This window comes from Mobula birostris, chromosome 11 (assembly GCF_030028105.1).
Source record: "Mobula birostris isolate sMobBir1 chromosome 11, sMobBir1.hap1, whole genome shotgun sequence".
Taxonomy (NCBI): domain Eukaryota; kingdom Metazoa; phylum Chordata; class Chondrichthyes; order Myliobatiformes; family Myliobatidae; genus Mobula; species Mobula birostris.
The window spans coordinates 21891405-21912380 of record NC_092380.1 but is presented as its reverse complement, the minus strand read 5'-3'; the positions used below and the strand labels follow the sequence as shown (position 1 = coordinate 21912380).

General features: G+C 46.1%; 1 protein-coding gene across 1 annotated transcript in view; it reads left to right on the top strand.

Annotated features, from left to right (window-relative positions):
* The first annotated feature begins 9368 nt into the window (after positions 1–9368).
* Positions 9369–20976, top strand: part of paqr4a (progestin and adipoQ receptor family member IVa) — a 30686-nt gene continuing 19078 nt past the window's right edge. Inside the window, exon 1 of the mRNA XM_072271884.1 lies at positions 9369–9770. Coding sequence (XP_072127985.1) covers positions 9611–9770 — 160 coding nt within the window. The 5' untranslated portion in view covers positions 9369–9610. The remainder of the gene's footprint in view (positions 9771–20976) is intronic.

The window sequence follows — 20976 nt, the reverse complement described above, 5'->3', positions numbered from 1 at the left end:
ATACAGAAGGTGCAGGATCAGTTCATTCCAAAGAGGAAGAAAGATTCTAAGGGGAGTAAGGGGCAACCGTGGATGACAAGGGAAGTCAAGGACAGTATAAAAATAAAAGAGAGGAAGTATAACATAGCAAGGCTGAGCAGGAAGCTAGAGGATTGGGAGGTTTTTAAGGAGCAACAGAAGATAACTAAAAAGGCAATACGGGGGGAAAAGATGAGGTATGAAGGTAAGCTAGCCAAGAATATAAAGGAGGATAGTAAAAGCTTCTTTAGGTATGTGAAGAGGAAAAAATTAGTTAAGACCAAAGTCAGGCCCTTGAAGACAGAAACGGGTGAAATTATTATGGGGAACAAGGAAATGGCAGACGAGCTGAACAGGTACTTTGGATCTGTCTTCACTAGGGAAGACACAAACAATCTCCCAGATGTAATAGTGGCCAGAGGACCTAGGGTAACAGAGGAACTGAAGTAAATTCACATCAGGCACAAAATGGTGTTGGGTAAACTGATGGGACTGAAGGCTGATAAATCCCCAGGGCCAGATGGTCTGCATCCCAGGGTACTTAAGGAGGTGGCTCTAGAAATCGTGGACGCATTGGTAATCATTTTCCAATGTTCTATAGATTCAGGATCAGTGCCTGCAGATTGGAGGGTAGCTAATGTTATCCCATTTTTTAAGAAAGGAGGGAGAGAGAAAACAGGCAATTATAGACCAGTTAGTCTGACATCAGTGGTGTGGAAGATGTTGTAATTAATTATAAAAGATGAAATAGGGGCATATTTGGATAGCAGTGGCAGGATAGGTCTGAATCAGCATGGATTTACGAAGGGGAAATTACGCTTGACTAATCTTCTGGAATTTTTTGAGAATGTAACTGAAAATGGCCATGGGAAAGCCAGTGGATGTAGTGTACCTGGGCTTTCAGAAAGCCTTTGATAAGGTCCCACATAGGAGGTTAGTGGGCAAAATTAGAGCAAATGGTATTGGGGGTAGGGTGCTGACAGGGATAGAAAATTGGTTGGCAGACAGGAAACAAAGAGCAGAGATTAATGGGTCCTTTTCAGAATGGCAGGCAGTGAATAGTGTGGTACCGCAAGGCTCGGTGCTGGGACCGCAGCTATTTACAATATACATTAATGATTTAGATGAAGGGATCAAAAGTAACATTAGCAAATTTGCAGATGACACAAAGCTAGATGGCAGTGTGAAATGTGAGGAGAATGTTATGAGAATGCAGGGTGACTTGGACAGGCTGGGTGAGTGGGCAGATGAATGGCAGATGCAGTTTAATGTGGATAAATGTGGGGTTATCCACTTTGGTGGTAAGAACAGGAATGCAGATTACTATCTGAATGGTGTCAAGTTAGGAAAAGGGGAAGTACAATGAGATCTAGGTGTCCTTGTACATCAGTCACTGAAAGTAAGCATGCAGGTACAGCAGGCAGTGAAGAAAGCTAATGGCGTGTTGGTCTTCATAACAAGGGGAGTAGAGTATAGGAGCAAAGAGGTCCTTCTGCAGTTGAACAGGGCCCTGGGGGTGAGACCACACCTGGAGAATTGTGTACAGTTTTTGTCTCCAAATTTGAGGAAGGACATTCTTGCTATTGACGGAGCGCAGCATAGGTTCACGAGGTTAATTCCCGGGATGGCGGGACTGTCATATGTTGAAAGATTGGAGCGACTGGGCTTGTATACACTGGAATTTAGAAGGATGAGAGGGGATCTGATTGAAACATATAAGATTATTAAGGGATTGGACACGCTAGAGGCAGGAAACATGTTCCCGATGTTGGGGGAGTCCAGAACCAGAGGCCACAGTTTAAGAATAAGGGGTAGACCATTTAGAACGGAGTTGAGGAAAAACTTTTTCACACAGAGGGTTGTAGTTCTGTGGAATGCTCTGCCTCAGAAGGCAGTAGAGGCCAATTCTCAGGATTTTTTCAAGAAAGAGTTAGATAGAGCTCTTAAAGATAGTGGAGTCAAGGGATATGGGGAGAAGGCAGGAAAAGGGTATTGATTGTGAATGATCAGCCATGATCACAGTGAATGGTGGTGCTGGCTCAAAGGGCTGAATGGCCTACACCTATTGTCTGTTGTCTAAATGTGTAAAAATAATAGGGTTGTTGTCATGGGGGATTTCAACTTCCCTAATATAAACTGGGACAGTGCAGGGGGTTTAGATGGGGAAGAATTTGTTAAGTGTATCCTTGAGGGTTTATTAAATCAATATGTGCACAGTCTGATGAGAGGAGGGGCCGTACTGGGCCTGGTGTTGAGCCAGGCCAGGTGACTGACCTTTCAGTGGGTGAGCAGTTAGGGAACGGTGACCTGCAGGAGAGTTTTAAATTGGATTAGGGCAAACGACGAGGGCATTAGGCAGGAACTAAGAAGCATTATTTGGGAACACCTTTTTTTCTGGCAAGTCCCCATCAGACATGTGGAACGTGTTTAAAGATCAATCGCACAGAGTGCAGGAAATATATGTTCCTGTCAGAAGGAAGGATGAGGATGGAAAGTTAAGAGAATCTTGGATCTCCAGAGAGGAGATAAATTTAGTTAGGAAGAAAATGGAAACGGTATTTAAAGCTTCGGAAGTTAGGATCAAATGGAGCACATGAGGATTATAAAGAAGCCAGAAAAGAATTAAAGAAGGGAATTTGGAAAGCCATGAAAAGGCAAGCAGGATTAAGATGAATCCCAAGGCATCCCAATGCATCATGAGCAAGAGGATAACCAGGGAGAAGGTGGGACCACTCAAGGATAAAGAGGGGAACATTTGCTTGGATGTGGAGAATGTGAGCGAGGTACTTAATGAGTACTTTGTTCAGTATTTACCAAGGAAAAGGATATGGAGCAACAGCGGGTCAGTGCTGCATGTAAAAAATATGTTAGGGTGTTTAGAGGTCAAGGAGGGGGAAGTGTTGGGCCTCCTAATGAGGATTAGTATCAGTCCCCAGGGCCTGATAGGATTTAAAGGAGGCAAGAGACAGAATTGCTGGGGCTTTGACCAGTATCTTCGTGTCCTCTCTAGCCACAGGCGAGGTCCTGGGGGAATGGCAAGTGGCTAATGTACCTCTATTCAAAAAGGGAACAAGGGAAAACCCTGAGAACTATAGACTGGGGAGTCTCATGTCAGTTGTTGGGGAAATTGCTGGAGAAAATTCTTAGGGATAGGATATGTGAACATTTGGAAACCCTTGGGCTAATTAGAGAGACCCAACATGGCTTTGAGTGGGGCAAGTAGTGTTTTACCAACTTTTTTTGATAATTTTGACATGGTGACAAGAGAGATTGATGAATTTAGGACAGTGGATGTTGTCTACATGGAATTTAGTAAGGCATCTCACAAAGTCCCTCATGGGTTAATTGCCAATGTCAGGGCAGTGGTGGCGAATGGTGTGTCCAATGCCTGATTGGGGGCAGGAGAGGATGGTGTGTTTGGGAGAGAAGAGATATTCTGGACGGAAAGTTCACCTACCTCCTCCAGACATGGGAGAGGGATAGCAGAGGCTGGATGGATGAAGGGCCACATAGAAGCAGCCTATGCCTTTGAGGCAAATTGGTGGCGAGAGCTTCCCACTTGTGATCTGGTGACTGAAGCTCTCCATCCAAGGACTGTGGAGAAAAGCCACAGAGTTTCACAGTGAATTCCAATTTATGGAACACGGACAATCCACACGGATATCATGTATGATGTAAATACGGACGTCAATAAACAACACAGCTGTTCAAAGTGGCTCACAAGTCCCTCTTCCTCTTCCAGGGATCTGTTATTCTATATATAACCCACCCAGCCCCACCCCCGAACCCTGTATTAGCCCATAGCCTCTGTCCTACTCCAGGGATCTGTTATTTTATATATAAACCCCCTGAAAGCCTAGATTAGATCCCAGTTTGTAACTCATTCTCAGAGATTTATTATCCTATATATAAACCCCGATCCCCTGGATTAGATCCCAGCCTGTAATCCACTCCAGGGGATCAGTTATTCTATACGTAAGCCCCTAAACCCCTGGTTTAGATCCCAGCCTGCAATCCATTTCCAGGGATCTGTTGTTCTATATGTAAACCCCGAAATCCTCTGGATTAGATCCCAGCCTGTGACCATTCCTGAGGATCCATATAAACCTGTATGGATTATATACCATTATATTCCTGTATACCATATAAACCTCTGAACTCCTTTATTAGATCCCAGCCTGTATCCCACTCCCAGGGCTCTGTTATTCTATATGGAAACCCCTGTATTAGATCCCAGCCTGTATCTCACTCCTGTTGATCCCTGTATCTTCTCTCCTACATATCCCTCCATTTTTCTTTGTCTATGCTATCTCCATCTCGTTCCCTCCCCTCTCCCTCTCTGTTTCCCTACCCCCATCCCATATATCTCTCGCTCACCCTTTCTTCCTCTCTCTCGCCATCTTGTTCCAATGCTCCTTCCTGCTCTCAGTACCTCTCCCACTCTCTCTCTCTCACTGATCTGCTCCCCATCTCTCCAACTCTCCCACTCTCCCCTTCCCAACCTTCTTTCCTGTCCCTTGCTTCTCCCCTTCTCTCCCATTCTTGTCCTACTTCCCCCTCCCTTCCCTCTCTCTTCCACTCTCTCCCTCCTTCTCTCTTTTTGTCCCTCTCTTCCTCTCCCTCTCCCAGTTATCCTGCCAGTTCTGGAACCCAGTTTCTGGGTCTCCGTCCCAGTGCATCGCCCACCGGGCACTGGGATCACCGTACTGGAATGGTGTTTGTACACCTCATCTCCTGTTGTTGCTGCCCCCCCCCCCGGTGATGACTTCATTCTTCTTCTACATTGAGATCTTGTTCCCCACCTCCCCGACTTCTGAGGACAGAGGGAGAGAGTTAAATGTGCCGGGGCATTGTCTGATCCCTCTTCAGTCTTTGTAAAAACGTGTGATGCAAAATGTTGTAAGGCAAAACGGAAATGTTTTGAAAATCAGAATCGAGCTTATTGTCGCTGATATGTTGTGAAATTTGTTGTTTCGTGGCAGCAGTACAGTGCAAGATGTAAAAATTGCATTAAGTTACAAAAAATAAAAAAAAGGAGCACAAAAGAAGAATAGTGAGGTGGTGTTCATGGACCATTTGGAAATCTGGTGGTGGAGGGGAAGAAGCTGATCCTAAATCATTAAGGTTCCTCTACCTCCTCCTTGATGGCAGTAACGAGAAGAGGGCATGTCCTGGACGGTGGAGGTCCTAACAGATGCTGCCTCCTCGAGGGAATGCCTCTTGAAGATGTCCTTGGTATGTCCTTGTCCTTGGTGTGCCTGTGACGGAGCAACTCTCTGCCGCCCTTTCCGATCCTGTCCGCTCGAGCCTCCATAGCAGGCGGAGACGCCATCAGTCAGAATGCTCTCCTGTGGAAATCTGCTCGAGTCTTCAGTGACATACCAAATCTCCTCAGAATTCCTACGTTGTTGCACTGCAAGATGACAAATTTCACAACCTATGTCAGTGATAGTAAACCTGCCCTATCTCCATCTGCAAGGCTGCAGTTGGCACCACTGTACCTCAAATAACAATGAGTCAGGGTACAGGAAGGAGGCAGAAAGCTTCGTGACACAGTGAACCGATAACCTTTCTCTCAATGTTGAAAGGAAAAAAAAGAGTTGGTTATTGTCTTCAGGAAAGGGGGGGCAGTGGGGATGTATGCATGTGCTACTGTCTACATCAACGGCGCTGAGTTCGAAAGCTTCAATGAACCTCAGAATAACCTGTGCTGCTTCAAATACAAATGCTCCATCACCCAAGAAAGCACACCAATGCCCCTACTTCCTCAGGAAGATAAAGATATTCGGCATGTCCCCGTCGACACTCAATTTTTACCGATGCACTAGAGACAGCATCCTATCTGGACGCATTGTGGTTTGATTTGGCAACTGCTCTGCCTGTGACTGCAAGAAAGCAGAGAGCATCAGGAAACAGCCCTCCCCACCATAGACACTGTCTACACTTCCCCCTGCCTTAGTCAGCATGATCAAAGACCCCACCCACTCCAGACATTCTCTATTCTCACCCCTCACATTGAGCGGAAGATACAAAAGCCTGAAATCACGTCCCACCAGGCTCAGGGACAGCATCTACCCCACTGTTGGAAGACTTGAACAGTTCCCTGGTATGATAAGACAGACTCTTGACCTCCCAATCTACTGTGTAGTAGCCCTTATTGCCTGCCTGCACTGCACCTCCCCGCAGATGTTACTCTCTATTCTGCATTCTGTTACTGTTTATCCCGAGTCCTACCTCAATGTAATGATGTGACGAAATAACAGAACGTAGAACAGAACAGCGCAGGAACAGGCCGTTCGGCTCAAAACATTGTCCTGAAGCAAATTGAAAACACCCAAACACTAATCCCTCCTACCTACACTATTCCTCCATTTTCTTTACATCCATGTGCCTAGCCAAATGCCTCTTAAAAGCCTCTATTGTATTTGCCTCTATCACCATTCCAGGCATCCACCACTCTCTGAGTAAAAAAACTCACCCCTCACATCCCCCTTGAACCTACCCGTTCTCACCCTCAATGCATGCTTTCTGATATTAGGCACTTCAACCCTGGGAAACAGACACTTTCTGTTCACTCTATCTATGCCTCTCATAAGTTTGTAAATCTCTATTTACAAACGCGTGGCCAAGTGGTTAAGGCGTCAGTCTAGTGATCTGAAGGACGCTAGTTCGAGCCTCAACTGAGGCAGCGTGTTGTGTCCTTGAGCAAGGCACTTAACCACATATTGCTCTGCGACGACACCGGTGCCAAGCTGTATGGGTCCTAGTGCCCTTCCCTTGGACAACATCGGTGGCGTGGAGAGGGGAGACTTGCAGCATAGGCAACCATACAACCTTGCTCAGGCCTCAGTCAGCATCAAAAATTGATGGACAGCTGAAGAAGAAACCTCTGTTAGATCACCACTGAGCCTGTACTGCTCCAGAGAAAACAACCCAAGTTCATCCAGCCTCTCCTGATAGCTCATGCCCTCTAAACCAGGCAGCATCCTGATAAACCTCATCTGCACCATCTCCAAAGCCTCAACATCCTTCCTATAGCGGGGGACTGGAACTGTACACAATACTCCACATGTGGCCTAACTAGAGTTTCATAAAGTTGTAACATAACCTCCTGACTTCTTAACTCAATGCCTCGACAAAGCAAGCATTCCAAAAGCCTTCTTAACCACCTTATCGACCCGTGTAGCCACTTTCAAGGAGCTGTGAACTTGGATCCCAAGATCTCTCTGCTCTGCAACACTGTTAAGGTGCCCTACTGATCTGTGTTAATGACAAGTGGAGCAATAGATTTTCACTGTGCCTCAGTACGTGTGACAATCTAGTGATTTGTATCAGAATCGAGTGTATTATCACTGACAAAGAGGCTTATTGAGTACTGCTGCAAACAACGAGGGTAGAAGGTATCAGAAGTAGTGCGCAGGCAAGCAGAAACACGGTAAATGTGCTGGTATTCATGCGAGATGAACGGCAAAACCCCGCAGGCTTGTTCCCCCATCGATTTGACTTTCAAATGTCCGATCGCTAGAAAATACACTGCGACTGAATCAGCGTGAGATGAAAGACTGCTGCGTGTTCTTCCTGCCGGAAACATGGCTCCAGGATACCACCTCTGAAGTGGCCATCCAGCTAGAGGGTTTCATCTCTTTTCAGGCCAACAGAAACTCTGCGACTCTGCTAAGACCCACGGGGGGAGGACTGTATATCCACGCTAATAAGTACTGGTGTCTGAATACTTTGGTAGTGTTTACCTGTGGCTGAGCTTTTAACGTGAAGTGCAAGCCCCTCTATTTGCGGGGAGGGGGGACAGGGATGGTTCATTGACATTGTGGTTATGACCGTATACATCCCCTCACCTCTGTGCTAATGTTGGGGAGGTATTGCATGAACTCGCTGACACCATCAGTGATCTCCAAGACTCTCACACCAGTGGTTTCTTTACTGTGACTGGTGACTTCAACCAAGCTAACTTAAAACAATCCTGTCTAAATTCTATCAGCATGTTGGGTTTGCTACCAGAGGTGAGAATATTTACACTGACCTCTGTGCTGCATACAAGGCTTCACCTTGGGTACTCTGACTACTTAATTTTTATGCAAACTCCTGTTTTTCTCATCCTAAATGTCAATCTTTGGAATATATTTTATTATTTGTTAATTTATTTGCAGTAATATGACATTATACGTTGTGTGTGAGTTTTATAGTCGTGCACCTTGGTCTTTCGTTTGGCGGTGTACATGAATGTAGTTGAATGACAATAAACTTGAACTTGGTATGTCATATGTTGTGAAATTTGTTCTTTTTAGGCAGCAAAACAGTGTGATATGTAAAAATATGATGTTACTATGACAAGTAGAAGGCTGAGTGCTGGGTGATGAGAAGTGGGGGGGCAGGGATCATGGTTGACGGACAGGAGGGTGAGAAGGGGCAGGGCCTATGATTGACAGGAGGATATCAAGCAAAGCAAATTTAAATGATGGGTAGATAAGAAGGGGCAGGATCTAGGATTGATTGACAGATAGAGGAGAAGGAGCAGCATTGACTGACAAGGTGGATGAGACTGTTTGACAGGGGAGAAGGGGCAGACCATGGCACTGACTAATAGATGTATGAGAAGAGGATGTCACCTAGTGTTGATTGACAGAAGAATGAGAGCGGGTGGGCCATAAAGCCCTGATGAAGAGCAGCAGCCTGATACATCGACTGTTTATTCCCCTCCATAGATGCTGCATGACATGCTGAGTTACTCCAGTATTTTGTGCGTGTGGGCCAAAACATTGACTGACAGGTGGACGAGAAAGGGGCGGGTCTGAGGGAACTAGGGGCGGGGCATGTGGTTGAATGGCAGGAGGATGAGTTGGGGACTGTCACTGACTGGCAGCAGGATTGGAAAAGGGCGGGGCCTAGGGTTGATTGACAGGAGGATAGGTCGGGGTCTGTCATTGACTGGCTGATCGTTCTGCCGAAGGGTCTCGGCCCGAAACGTCGATACTCTTTTCCATAGATACAGCCTGGCCTGCTGAGTTCCTCCAGCATTGTGTGTGTGTTGCTCGGGTTTCCAGCATCTGCAGATTTTTCCTTGTTGACTGGCAGGATGCAAAGGGGCGGAACTAATAGTTGACTGACAGGTGTGCGAGGAAGCTGACAGGGTGAACTGAAGGGCAGGACTTATCAATGACTGACAGGATGACGATATATGGCGGGATTATTCCGTTGCCGGCAGGCGGTCCCGGGTACAGGGCAGCTGGGCGCCGACAGCTTCTTCCGCGCTTGCGCACCTTTTTAAACCACTTCCCCCCCACAAGCTCGTCGCTTCTACACGCTGCCGTCCACAGTTTTAGCGTACTTGCTCACCGCCCAGTACGCATACACTTCTTCATCGTTCCTCTCTTCCCTTCTGCCAGTCCGTCTGCGCTCAGCTGTCCCCTCCTACTACCGTATCCTGCTCTCTCCCCTACTCTCTGCCGGTTCCCGTTTCTAGTGCGCCTGCTCACTGCCGACCGAGTCGGGACCGCCCCCCTTTTATAGTTGGAAGGGGGAGCGGCGGACAGTTGGCGGTTCGGTGGGTCCGGGCTCTCTGCCCTCTCCTGGCCCGATGCCGAGCGGGCCCCGGCTCCAGGACTGGGCCAGTAGCCCGGCCCACCTACAGTTCAACCGGTTCGTGCTGGGCGGCTACCGGCCCGTGACCCCGCTGCGAGGCTGTGTGAGCAGCCTGTTCTACCTGCATAACGAGCTCGGTAACATCTACACCCACGGTCAGTGTCCGAGAGGGGAGTCCCAGAGGGAAGGACGGGATGCTGGGGGGCGGGAGCGGTCCAGAGCCACTCTCGGTGTGTGTGGGGTGGGGGCAGAGATCCAGGGTAGGGTCATGGGCAGCCAGCTCGGGCCAGTACAACGAGCTCGGTAACATCTACACCCAAGGTCCCAGTGTCCTAGGGGAGGGATTGTTCCGGGTGGGGGGAGGTAGAGGAGAAGTGGAAAGAGGTGTTGGGTCTGGGGTGGACGGGGGAGAGGGAGGTGGGTTTACGGGCCGGGAAGTGGGTTGACCAGGGTGGTGGGAACGGAGGGGAGGGTGAGGTGGGGGAGGTTGGTATGATGGGGAAAGGAGGGAAGGTGGGTTGATGGGATGGAAGAGTTGGAGCAGATTGGTGGGATAGGAGGGGTCGGTGGCTTGCCATGGGGTATGAGGGAAGGGGGTAGGTTGGTAGGGTGGAGAACCAATCTGTTTCCAGCCTCCCTCTGCGGCCCATCACCTTACAATAGAAAATAGGTGCAGGAGTAGGCCATTTGGCCCTTTGAGCCAGCACCACCATTCACTGTGATCATGGCTGATCATCCACAATCAGTATCCACTTCCTGCCTTATCCCCATAACCTTTGATTCCACTATCTTTAAGAGCTCTATCCATCTCTTTCTTGAAAGCATCCAGAGACTTGGCCTCCACAGCCTTCTGGGGCAGAACATTCCATATATCCACCATTCTCTGGGTGTAGAAGCACAGCCAGCCAGCCAACCTCCCCTGCCTAGCATCCTGTCATCCCAGTCCCTGTTTCCTTGAGCCTGTACCATTCACCCCAACAAATCATCCAATCAAGTCTGTTTGTGTGAAATCCTCTTCCCCTCCCCAGAGAAGTGTTGCTTCCTTGCAGCATCCTGGTGGGTTTCCATGAAGGAAGCAGGTGTTCAGCCACCTTCCTGGGGTGAAGGAGGCTCAGGGGTGACTCGATGTGTGTGAAAGATTATCCCAGGCATCAATGGGGGAAGGAGAATCTTTCTTCCTCCACTTTTCCCCTGTGGAAGCAAATCAAGGGGTTAGGTTTTGGGAGAGAGGAAGGAAGTTTAAAGAGGACTGTTAGTATGCATGTGTGAGTTCGCCACAAGACATAGGAGCTGAATTAGGCTATTCAGCCCCTCGAATCTGCTCTGCTATTCCATCATATCTGATTTATTTTCCCTCTCAACCCCAATATCCTATCTTCTCTCTGTAACCTTTGACACCCATACTAACCAAGAACCTATCAGCCTCCACTTTAAATATACCTAATGACATGCCTGTCACGGGCATCTGTGGTGATGATATCAGAGATTCATTACCCTCTGACTAAAGAAATTCCTCCACGTCTGTATTCTAAAGGGGTGACCTTGTATTCTGAGCCCGTGTACTCTGGTCCTAGACTCTCGCACTATTGGAAACATCCTCTCCACATCCACTCTGTCTAGGCTTTTCAATATTCTAAAAGTTTCAATTACAGTCCCTGCCATTCTTCTGATTCCAGTGAGTACAGGCCCAGAACTATCAAATATTCCTCATATGTTAACCCTGGGATCATTCTTACAAATCTCCACTGGACCCTCTCCAATGTCAGCAGGTCCTTTCTAAGATACGAAGCTGAAAACTGATCATAGTACTCCCAATGCAGTCTGACCAATGCCTTATAAAGACTCAGAATTACCTCCTTGCTTTTTGTATTCTAATCCACTGGAAATGAATGCTAATATTAGATTTGCCTTGTCAAAGGCCTTCTGAAAATACAAGTAAACAACATCCACTGACTCTCCTTTCTCTATGCTGCCTCAAAGAATTCCAACAGATCTGTCAGGCAATTTTTTACCTTTACAACAGAGATGAGGAATTTCTTTAGCTAGAGGGTTGTGAATTAGTGGAATTCATCGCCTCAGATTTCACTAGAGGCCATGTCATTGGGTATATTTAAAGTGGAGGTTGATTAGTTAGTGTCAAAGGCTAAGGGCTGAATGTGGGAGAATGAAGGTTCATTTTATTATCAAAGCATGTATGCAGAATACATCTGAGACTTGTCTTCTCCAGTTAGCCATTGAATATAGAAAACCATACAAGTAGCTGAAAGAAAGACATCAATTCCCTCCCCCCACATGAAAAGAAAAAGAAACAAAGCCTTGCAAGCCCCAAACACCCTAGTGAGATTGAGAGGGATGATAAATCAGTTATGATTGAATGGTGGAGCAGACGCAATGGACCAAATGGCCTAATTCTGCTATGTCAGGAATTTGATGGAAAGGCTTGATCGGTGTGTCAGAGCATCAGGAAACTGATGGGAGGTGTCTTTGGAGGAAATATTGTGGGATCATCAGTGAAGCAATTGGTCTGTGCTGTGTATTAACATGGGTTGGAGGTGTGCTGAGAGTGCACACTGTGTAACGGTCTCCGGCTGCAAAGCTCCAACACCTCCTCCAGGACCTCTGTAAATCAGCCCTGACATGCACTTTGGGCTAATTGGTCCCCAGAGGAGCCTGCCTGAGTGAGCAACAGGGTAAACACCAGGCACTCGAGGGAGGTCACGGTTGGGGCTGGCTGTGCTTCTCCCAGCTAAGCCGTGTACCTGTCCTCCCCGTATCACTCATCCTTGTGTTGTTCGAGACTCGTCCGCCGTTCCCCTCCGGAGGTTGTCTGGACTGATGTCTCCCCCCCCACCCCCATCACTGCAACAAATGCAGTCGGCTCGTGGAATGTGTGTGGGTGGGGAGGGGTGCCTTTGCTTTCTCTCCGCTGAAGCCTAGCCATCGGCGTGTGGGGCCCCCATGTACTCTACCGTGCTTAGCCCTCAAACAGGCAGTTTGTATCCCTGGACCGGGATGCTGTGTAACTTGGCGTACTCTGTCCGGGTTACAGTAGACGTTGGAGAACATTGGCAATCGTTTAGGCTGCCTTGTTTACCCATCTCCAGGCTCCCTGACCTGCTGAGCTCCCCAGCACTTTGTTGTGTGTGCATCTGCAAAATCTCTCGCTTATGATAGATCAGAATCTGGTTTAATATCACCAGCAGACGTAAAATTTGTTAACTTTGCGGCAGCAGTACAATGCAAAACATAATATAGTAAAAAAAATCTGCATTACAGCAAGAATATACATATTAAACAGTTAAATTAAGGAAGTAATACAAAAAGAGAAATAAAAATATGTAATGAGGTAGTGTTCATGGGTTCACTGTCCACTCAGAAACTGGATGGCAGAGGGGAAGAAGCTGTTCCTGAATTGAGTGTCTCTCTTCAGGCTTCTGTACCTCCTTCCTGTTGGCAGCAACGAGAAGAGATCATGTCTTGAGAGGTGGGGGTCCTTAATGATGGATGCCCCCTTTTTCAGGCACCACCTCTTGAAGACGTCGTATGGGATACTATGGGGGCTAGTACCCATGATGGAGCTGATTAATTTTACAAGTTTCTACAACTTCGATCTTGTGCATTAGCCTCCCCCCCACCCCCGTACCAGGCGGTGATGCTGCCTATGATACATCTGTAGACATTAGCGAGTGTTTTGGGTGACAAACCAAATCTCCTCAAGCTCCTAATGAAATGTAGCTGCTGTCTTGCCTTTACAGCTGCATCAATATATTACGACCAGGTTTGGCCCTCAGAGATTGACACCCGGGAGCTTCAAATTGCTCACTCTCTCCACTTCTGATTCCTCTGAGGACTGGTGTGTGTTCGCTCATCTTACCCTTTCTAAAGTCCACAATCAATTCTGTGATCTTATTGATGTTGAGTGCAAAGTTTTTGCAGCACTCGCTTGCTCCTTATGCCCTCTCATCACCATCTGAGATGAGATGGTCCTTATTATCTGCCTGACCTGCTCGTTCCACATTTTTTTCTCCCCCCCCCACCCACGCCATCTCTATGTGGGGCAGAGGCAGATGCTGGTGGGTGGGAGGAGAGGCAGAGAGAAGCCATGGTAAGAAGAAAGGACAGCGGGGGTGGGGGTAAACAGAAAAAGTGGAAACAACATGGATGCAAGGGTGCGTAAAAATGAGAGTCTGTGGCTGAGCAGTAGCAATTGCAGTGCTTTGGGGTAGGGAGAGAGAGGAGGGAGAAGCAGGGTATGTGAGGGTTCATCATAATGGAAGACACAACAGCAAGCAGTGGGAGGGGTAAATTCTCAGAGTGGGACAGAGAGGGAGGTAAGGTGGGGCAGACAATGCGAGGGTGTGTCAGAACAAGGGAGAGAGACAGCACTGAGCAGTGGGGCCCCCAGGTCAGCGATAATCTGCTGTCACCCAGTAGATGATTAGGTTAGCCTAGCCCATAATCCCCACTCAGAGCAACTACTACTCCTCCCCACCCCCCACCCTTCACGGTCCGAGGGGTTGAACCCATTATGTTCTGTAGCTCCAAATCTTATCGAAAGAAAAACATGGGAACCAGGAGGTGCATGGCTACTTAGTCCTACTTTGGTGAGACGCTTACCTGTGACATGGTGGCATAATGATGTATGCCATTCACATACTTTTACATATAACCCATAATGAATTATGTAAACACAATACTTAATATATTTATGATACCACTCAAATATTACTGACATATTAAATACACCGCAATCCTCCCAACTCAATACAGAATGGATCTCAACTCGCAGCTACTATATAGACATCCACAGCATAATAAATCCAGGAGCAGCATAGCTGGTGAGTTGTTGATTGTGGAGTGTGTTACATTATAATATGCAAGGAGGAAGTTGCTGAGCTTCTGATTCAGAGTAAGTGTAGTGTGTTCTGCTGACATTGCTCACAGAACATTCTTTAGACTTTGGACAAAACTTTCCACCAAGCCATTTCTGGCTGGGTGGTACGGTGCAGATGTAATGCATCTTACTCCATTCATTTTCAGGAATGACTTAAACTGTTTCTCGACAAACTGGTCCATTGTCACTGACTAAGTGTTCTGGAGCACCAGTACTTGAGAGGAGGCTTCTCAACATATCAGCGGCATGTGAGGCCGTAGTGAAGGCCACTGGAAACACTTCTGGCCACTTTGTAGCTGCATCCACTACCACCAAGAAATTTGTGCCCATGAACAGTCTTGCAAAATCCACATGTGTCATCTGCCAGGGCAATACAGGCCATTCCCAGGGATGGAGAGATGCAGCTCTTGGCCTCATCTGGGCATGTCGGCATCCCAAATAGTGCACGGCTGCTCGATCTTCTGATCTATCCCAGGCCACCAGCAAATGCTTTGAGCCAATGCTTTCAACTTGACCACGCCTAGGTGACCGACGTGCAACTCTTCTGACATTTTAGCTCTCAGCATGGATGGTACAGCAACTCTCAATCCCCACATAAGGCAACCCCTGTCAAGGGGAAGTTCATCCTGGCACTGGTAAAAATGGGGGGAAATTGGAATTTTTGCTGCACATTCCAGCCATTTTTGCTTGCCATGTAGACCTGAGACTCTCTTTTTTTCCTTCTGGTTTCCTTTTGGATCAACTCTGCTGTAATTGAGAGATTTTTGATTTGCATTGTGAAGAATACGTACCGGGAAGTGTCCTCTATTGTAAATTTTTCTGGTACTTCCTTTTCCAAGGGTAAAAGGGACATCCATCAGCATTTCCACGATTAGTTGTCTTCTTGAATTCAATCTTGTAATTGTGTCCTCCAAGAATCAGAGCCCATCTCTGCATTCATTCATGCTGTTGCTGTTAGTGGAACACCCTTCTGTGGATTGAAGTTGGACACTTGTGGTGGATCAGTAATGAGCGTAAACTCTATCCCATACAAGTACTGGTTGAAACGTTTTATACCCCACATCAAACCTGAGGCTTCCCTGTCGATCTGTTGGTAATATTCTCTGCAGTGGTAAGGGAACGTGATGTAAAGGCTATGGGGCGTTCACTTCCATCAGTCATAACATGACAAGATGGCACCGATACCATAAGGCAAGGCTTCACAGGCAAGCTTCACTGGGTGATGTAGATAATGTGTCAGTACTGTGTCTGATGTCACCATTTCCTTTTTCTTTTGGAAAGCCACCTCCAACTGCTTTGTCCATTGCCATTTCTTCCCGATCTGTAGTAATGAGCCAAGATGTGAAGCACAGTAACCAGGTTTAGCAGGAGCCTGTGCTGAAATGAAAATGATTGCCTACTATGCCATTGGTGTTTAGGGCAGCAATGAAAGTCCTCCATCTCTGATGGTGTTCAGGATCTTCATCATGTCAAAGCTTGCTCTCGATTTGTCACTACTGTTAGTCATGCAAGTGCTGGGTGGAGACTCAATAATACTGTCACGTTTGGATGTAGAAGGATTCTTCATTGCTGTTTCTGTAACAATATTGTTTTACAAGTCAGGGTTGTTAGCCCTGAGCAGACCCCCCCCCCCCCACCTCCCGAACCTGGAGGACCAGTGGATCACTCCTAGTCTGGCCTATACACATTGACCTATTTGTCATGGGTGACCCTACTAAGAGCCAAAGCACAAGGCCTGACTCAGTCAATGTGGCTCTCCAGGATATTGAGGCATATGAGCCTCCAAAATCAATGACAAGCTTGTAGTTCTCTTGGAGAAGGAACCTGTTATAGTAATTGACAAAACCTTTCCCTCCAGGAAGATTTGCAAAGATGTTCTCTATCCCTGGGCAGTGGGTATTGAGCTACTTTCAGTACTGTTTGACGATGACCTTAAAATCACCACAGATCCTGACAGACCTATTCTTCTTGGCTACTGGGACCACTGGTATTGTTCAAGGGCTCAACACGACCCTGGAAAGAATTCCTTCAGCCTCCATGTAATCTAGCTCACTTACTACTTTATTACAGAGGCTATAAGGAACCAGATAGGTTTTTAAAACTTGTGCTATGCTTGTACGCTTCTCTAGCATCATACAGTACCTTTCTTAATTTGCTTTTAGTTGACTCTATTGCAGGGGATGTGGCATGCAAATGAAGGATGGATCTCCAATTAAGTTGTTGTTTTCTTAGCCAGTCATAGCTCCACAATGCTGGCCCTCCTGTTTTTACCACATACAAGCCCAATGTGGCTTGTTGGTTGTTGGATTTCACTGATATGAATGACATTCCTATAGGAGTTACCTTTTCTCCAGTATAGTTGGATATCTGCAGGCTTCAGTTCAGCATCTTTAAAATGCCTTTCAAACTCATTTTGTGTAATGACTGAAACAGCCAAGCTATTGTCCAATTCCATTTTAATTAATTTGCTGTTCACTTCTGGTGTTAGCCATATTGGTCATTTCTGGTTAGTTTTCACATTGTAAGTACCAAGGCTACTGAGTCTTTTATCACTCTCATCATTATCACATCATTCATCAGCAGCATGTAGATTCTTCTTGAAACTGCAATTGGACTTTTTATCTTTTTCTCTTCCCTGTACAGTCCATTTATTTTTGTCTGCCCAATGTGCCCTTTGTATGTGTCCTACTTTGTTGCATTTCCTGCAAGTTTTGCCTTTAAATCTGCATTGTATGTGAGCCCCTGCCACAACAGTAACACAATTTGTTTGGCTAGGCAGGTTTCTGTTTAGACCTTGTAGTTTTGCTCATGCTCTCTTCATTCCTGACTGCAACTCAATTGCATCTCTAGCCGTGGTTTCCATTGATACAGTGATTTAAACTGCTGTTTTAAATCTAAGTTATTTTTGAACATTTTTGAATGCTTTCTTGTAAAATTCCACAAACTAAACTATCTCTCAGTACATCATTAAACCATTGATGAACTGGCAATGCTTAGGCAATTTCTTCAATTCAGCTGTGTAAGGTGAAATAGACTCCACATCCTTTTGATAGTGCTTATGAAACCTAAAGTGTCTGCAATCAACAATAGTTTCGGTTTTAAATGATCCTGCATTACTTTCATGATATCAGCAAAGCCTATTTCGACTGGTTTGGTTGCAATAGTCAGACTTCTTGGCAATCTTTATGCTCTTCCACCTATTGCACCCGGCAAAACTGGCACTGGTTTCTCATCGGCTATTCCATTTGCTTTTTAAAAAAACTGCTCAGTTCATCAGCATACATAATCCAGTTATCTATTGTGCAATCGAACATGTCTACCTTTCTGATGTAGCCAATCATTTCTGCCTTTTTTAAAAATTTATGATTATCACCTGGTACTCACTGTTTATAAACCCATGAACTTCTTCAGTTTTCCACCTTGTTTAACTTAACGAGTTGAGGTATTTGAAAGCAAATGGAATAGCCTATGAGAGGTCAATGCCAATTTTGCCCGCTTCTGAAGAAACACTTGCTGCATGTTTTTTTAAAACTTGAACATCTCTCTCTCCCCCTGAGAAGAAAAAAGTGTGCTGCCCTTCAACAGGTAGGGTTCATTTTAAAACTACCTCATCGCCACTTGTGTTTTGGAACTCCGAAAATTATTGAAAGGAAAACACAGGAACTGTGCACATCTGCTTTGTTTTGCTCACTTATGACATGGTGGCGTAATAACATAACCCATTCACATATTTCATATGGGTTATATGTAAGAGTATGTAAACAAAAAATGCTTAATCAAATATATTTACAATATTACTGAAATATTAAATACATTACAGAGCCTATGTGTGGCTGCAAGAGGGCTGCACAGTGCAATCCCACGTAACAAGTTTCTGTAAACTTCTGGTTTTGAGAGGCGGTGGAAGGTGTCAGATTCAAAAGATACCAACACAATCTCCACTCAATGTGGATCAGTGTCCCAGAGTCACGCAGCACAGAAATAGGCCCTTCAGCCCAACTGGTCCATGCCAGCCCACATCCTTTCCTGAGCTTATCCCATCTGCCTGTATTTGACCCGTATCCCTCTGAACCTTTCCTATCTGTGTACCAGTCCAAGTGTCTTCCTCTGGGAGCTTGTTCTGGCTGAAAGTCCTGACCCTTTAAACTTTTCCTCTCTCACCTTAAATCTGTGCCCTGGAGGAGAGAAACCATGACCTCCCATTTTATCTATGTCCCTCGTGGTTTTATAAACCTTGGTCAGGTTACCCCTCAGCCTCCTTCACTCCAAGGAAAACCAGTCCAGTCTCTTCTTGCAACTCAAGCCTTCCAGTCCCGGGAATGTCCTGGTGAAAGTTTCCTGCACCATCTCCAGCTTATTCCCATGCTTCCTATAGCTGGACAACCAGAACTGCACGGTGCAGCCTCAGGGACAACATGTATAGCTGTCATCTCCCCCTGAAGGTGGGGAACTTGCCAGCATTTATCACCTACCCTCCATCTCCCTCTTGAGAAGGGGGAAGATAGGGGAGAGTTAAGGTGGCAGATGTGGAAAGAATTGGGGAGTGTCCCATGCAGATGGAGATTAAGGGGAACTATTCAGAAACCAGTCCTGCGGTGAGAGACACCAAATGTTCTCAGGATAAGCTGCACAAACAAGCCACTGTCTCCGCTGTCAGAGCAGGAAGGGATTTTTGTTAATAATTACTATTAAAATGCCTAAAGTGGGGATGTGGAGAGGGAGAGTCCAAATTTGCCCAGGACCATGAGCACAGCCTCAGAATAAAGGGAAGTCACTTTAGAATAGAGATGAGGAGAAATTTCTATAGCCCGAGAGTGGTGAATCTGTGGAATTCATTGCCCAACACAGCTGTGGAAGCCAAGTCATTGGGTATATTTAAAGAGGAATTTTAGAAGTTCTTGATTAATATAGTAAGGGAGTCAAAGGTTATGGAGAATGGGGTTGAGAGGGATTATAAAATCAACCACTATTGAATGGTGGAATGGACCAGAGGAGAAATGTCCCGATTCTACTTCTATGTTTTATAATCTTAATCTTTCCCAGCCAGCAGTGTCCCCATTTCAAACTGTAGAGCTGGTCACCTTGAGGGGAATTAGCTGACGCTCCATTCCCTGTGATTGGATTAGCACACTGAGCCCCTGCTTAATGCACATCGTGTCCACTCCCATCTGCATCAGCCTGGTAGCCAGTGGGTGAGCCTATCCCGTGCCACAGACTGGATGGAGGGTGGGATGTGATGGGTATTGGGTGCAGTATTGCAGTTAGTCAGGGCTGTGGGTGGTTGGAGAGGGAGCAGTGTTGTAAAATTCAACCCTCATCCCAACCATAGCGCGTCAAGAGTTTGGATAACGCTGCTGTTAGGGCTGGGAAATCCCTCCCTTAACCTGCTTAATTCTCTTTTGTTCTCTATCTTTTAATCTCTCTCATTCTGCTGTCTGTCTCCATTTGTTTCTCCTTTTCTCCTTAAAGTCAAAGTGGAGTTTATTGTCAATTGCACAAGTATGTGACTTTCTCCATCAGTTTGAAAATCAAAATCAAAAACTGTTTATTGTCATACATAAGTACAGGTTCAATGAAAAACTTCATACAACAGAATCTCAGACAGATAGCATCAGATATACAACATTCACAGGAAAAGCATCAACTAAACAGATGGAAAATGCAACAAAAATAAATAAAGTACTTTTTCGCGTAAAGTGATCAAAGTTAAATAGCTGTTCTCAAGTCTGGTGGGATGTGCTTTCAGGCTTTTATATCTTCTGCCCGATGGGAGAAGAGAGAATGTCTGAGGTGGGTGGGGTCTTTGGTTGTGTTGACTGCGTTACAGAGACAGTGGGAAGTGCGGACGGACTTCATAGAGGGGAGTCTGGTTCCTGTGATGTGCTGAGCTGTGTCCTCACTCTCTGCAGTTTAATGCAGTCACAGGCGGAAATATGCCGTACCAAACTGTGATACAGCTGTGGTGCATCAATTAAAAATGACAATGAAGGACACAATCGGAACAAAACAAAATCTATTTTAGTGCTAAATAGTCACCTTATTGCTCTTCTGGTGTAATGATTAGAGCTGTGCAGATTGGTTCAAGAACTGAATGGTCAGTCATGGAGCATTGTAGCATTGAAATAGGCCCTTCGGTCCATTTACCCCATGCCGAATGGTTATTCTGCCTAGTCACATCGACCCACACATAGACCATACTCCTCTCATCAATGTGCACATTCAAACCTTTCTTAAATGTTGCAGTCGAACCTGCACCCACCACTTCCACTGGCGTCTTGTTCCAAACGCATACCACCCTCTGAGTGAAGAAGTTCCCCCTCAACCTCCCTTTAAATATTTCACCTTTCACCTTCAACATGACTTCTAGTTCTGTGGAAATTTGCCCACCTATACTCATAATTTTGTATATTTCTATCGTATTCCCTCGCCCTAGGGAATACAATCCTAACCTATTAGTGTCGTGGTTT